We start from the raw sequence: 2,398 nt of genomic DNA on the forward strand, positions 1-2,398 counted from the left end.
CTATTGATTATGGTCCTGCAGATATAAAAAACTTGGACTGTGGTGGGAATAATGCAATTAATTCCATGTGCAAAGGAGTAAGTTTCAACCTGCTTGATACCTATATGACACCTTCTCCTTTTAGCTGGGAGAAGCTGAGAAGGGAGCATCAGAGTCTGGCTCAGGAACAGATGTCTCTCAGATGGCTGCAAGAAGACCCATGAGAGATTTCATTGGATTGGGAGACTGTGATAAGACCACCCAGGATGCCATGCTGAACTTCAGCTACTATCTCACTGCTGGAGACATGGATGAGGCCTTCAAATCTATCAAGCTGATAAAAAGGTATCAGAACTATTTGCATCTATTTCTTCATGGGTGCAGTTTATTTTTGTTAAAAGTTTGTATGAAGTGTAAATCCTTCTAGGTTCTCCTTACCTTTTCCCTGTCTGATTTGATTCTCCCTTTTAGTTTTAACCAGATGAAACATCTTTATCTCACAGATATTTTAATGCATTCTCTGCTCATTCTTTGTCTATAATACATTGTGGATTATTTTTTGCTAAAAGAGAAAGAATTACTGAAAACCTGCAACCTTATGCTGTGTCTAAATGGCAAAAATGTCATCACTAGAAGAAAATGAACATTCACAATTTTATTTATACATCTAAAATAATCACACCAATACTGAGTATTACAGATTTACCAACCACATAGCTGATTTTTAAATTCACATGTACATTATTATAATATGTATATTGCAATATTAGAGGAAATAATATACTGTCTTTTAAATACTCCAATATTTTATTTTTAAAACCGCTGCCTTTAATCATAACATATTATTTCTGGAATTACTTTTTTCCCCAGAAAATTAATGCAGGCAGATGAATACTAATCTTAGTTGGTTTTTACAAACCTACTACTAGAAGAAACTCTTTGTCAGCTTTATGGTATTTCCCCTGACAGTCTAGAGCAGTGCAGTTGTTCTAGAATATCAGTCTTCTGTGGAGTGTTGCTCATTTGGAACATGGTGTAAAGCAGCAGTCAGGGTTGAGTTTCTTATCACATCCAAACTGAGTGCAGAACAGAACTCAAGAGCCAGCTTGATGATCACATTTTAACAAAGTGTAGAAATAGTGATAAAGAAGCTAAGCAGTGTATTCAGCTGGGAGCAACACAACAGTCCTAAGGAATTTGTAACATCCACAGCTCATAGTCCCTCAAGCCTATCACTAATTGTGCTCAGAGCATTCTGAGAGCACTTACTTACACACCTGTCATTGCCTCAGGTTCCTGTATCCCTCAAATTCCTGCTTAATAGTTGTTTTCCTTTCTGAAAATTATATGCATATGACTTTTGTAAGACCATGTGCTTCTCAGGGTAAGACTTATAAACATTATACCTTATTGTAAAGGCATTAATGGCATTAATTTTTCAGTTCATTATCATATTAAATTATCAGGCAGGTTGTTTTAAAATCTCAAAGTCCTGAAGTCCTGTATATTTGTCTTATTCTCCAGTCTGGGTGCTTGAGTGGCAGGTCTATTCTCTGTCTTTTGTGGCTCTGAGCATTGCTGGGCAGAGCTGGTGTCCTGTCATAGCATTTTAATGCCACAGCAAATGTTGTAACTAGCTGGAGAGAAACTAAACCAATTTGGGCTGGAATATTTCTTTCTTATAATAATTCCCAGCAATGTATTTTAATCATGTATCTGATTATTAGGGAGTTCCAGTAGCCTTTTGTGGACATTTTCTCTCAATGTAATATTGAAACATTTTTTTCAGCAGCATATGTGGCCTGTTGTAGCTGCGTTCCCTTCTCATTTTTAATGTCTGTTTACGCAGAGGACACTAGCAAACCTACATCTCAGGATACAAAAGAAATGTCTGAAAAAAATGCAACTTAATTCTTCTGCAATCCCTTTCCTTACATAAGAATAATTAGAGCTGCTTTTGCTTTTTACTATCTGGTCTGTTCTGGGACTTGAAGCAGGTGTTGCAACTAATGAGAATCCGTTCCTTGTAGAGTGGTGAATAGAAGGACTAGAAGTCATGAAATTTAGACAGCTTTTAAACCCATAACTTAATCTATAGTGAGTTTTCTGCTTTCGCAAATTGCCTGTTAACTCCCAAGCTATTGTCATTGGTCTCCTATAGCTTTTTGTTTTATTTTTAAATAGCAGAAGAACTTGATGCAGACAGAGAAAATGTGTTTGGTTCCCTCTTTCCTGTATTCTCATTGCACACACTTCACTTGATATCTTCTCCAGCTGACCCTGCTGCCATGCAGCCAACCCAACAATTCTGTGCAATACAGCAGAAGGAGAGTGCAATATAATATTATATATATATATAAAATATATATATATATATATATATATATATATATATATATATAAATATAAAATTTAGATG

The 2,398-nt window shown here is 35.7% G+C and overlaps 1 protein-coding gene across 4 annotated transcripts in view; it reads left to right on the top strand.

The window, feature by feature from the left end:
• The window catches only part of IFT140 (intraflagellar transport 140), an 85,691-nt gene that overhangs the window by 40,750 nt on the left and 42,543 nt on the right, over positions 1-2,398 (top strand). For all 4 annotated transcript variants that reach the window (XM_050979880.1, XM_030229573.2, XM_009099625.4 and 1 more), the window contains exon 18: positions 125-324. In XM_050979880.1, coding sequence (XP_050835837.1) covers positions 125-324 — 200 coding nt within the window. The remainder of the gene's footprint in view (positions 1-124; positions 325-2,398) is intronic.

This window comes from Serinus canaria, chromosome 14 (assembly GCF_022539315.1).
Source record: "Serinus canaria isolate serCan28SL12 chromosome 14, serCan2020, whole genome shotgun sequence".
Classification (NCBI taxonomy): domain Eukaryota; kingdom Metazoa; phylum Chordata; class Aves; order Passeriformes; family Fringillidae; genus Serinus; species Serinus canaria.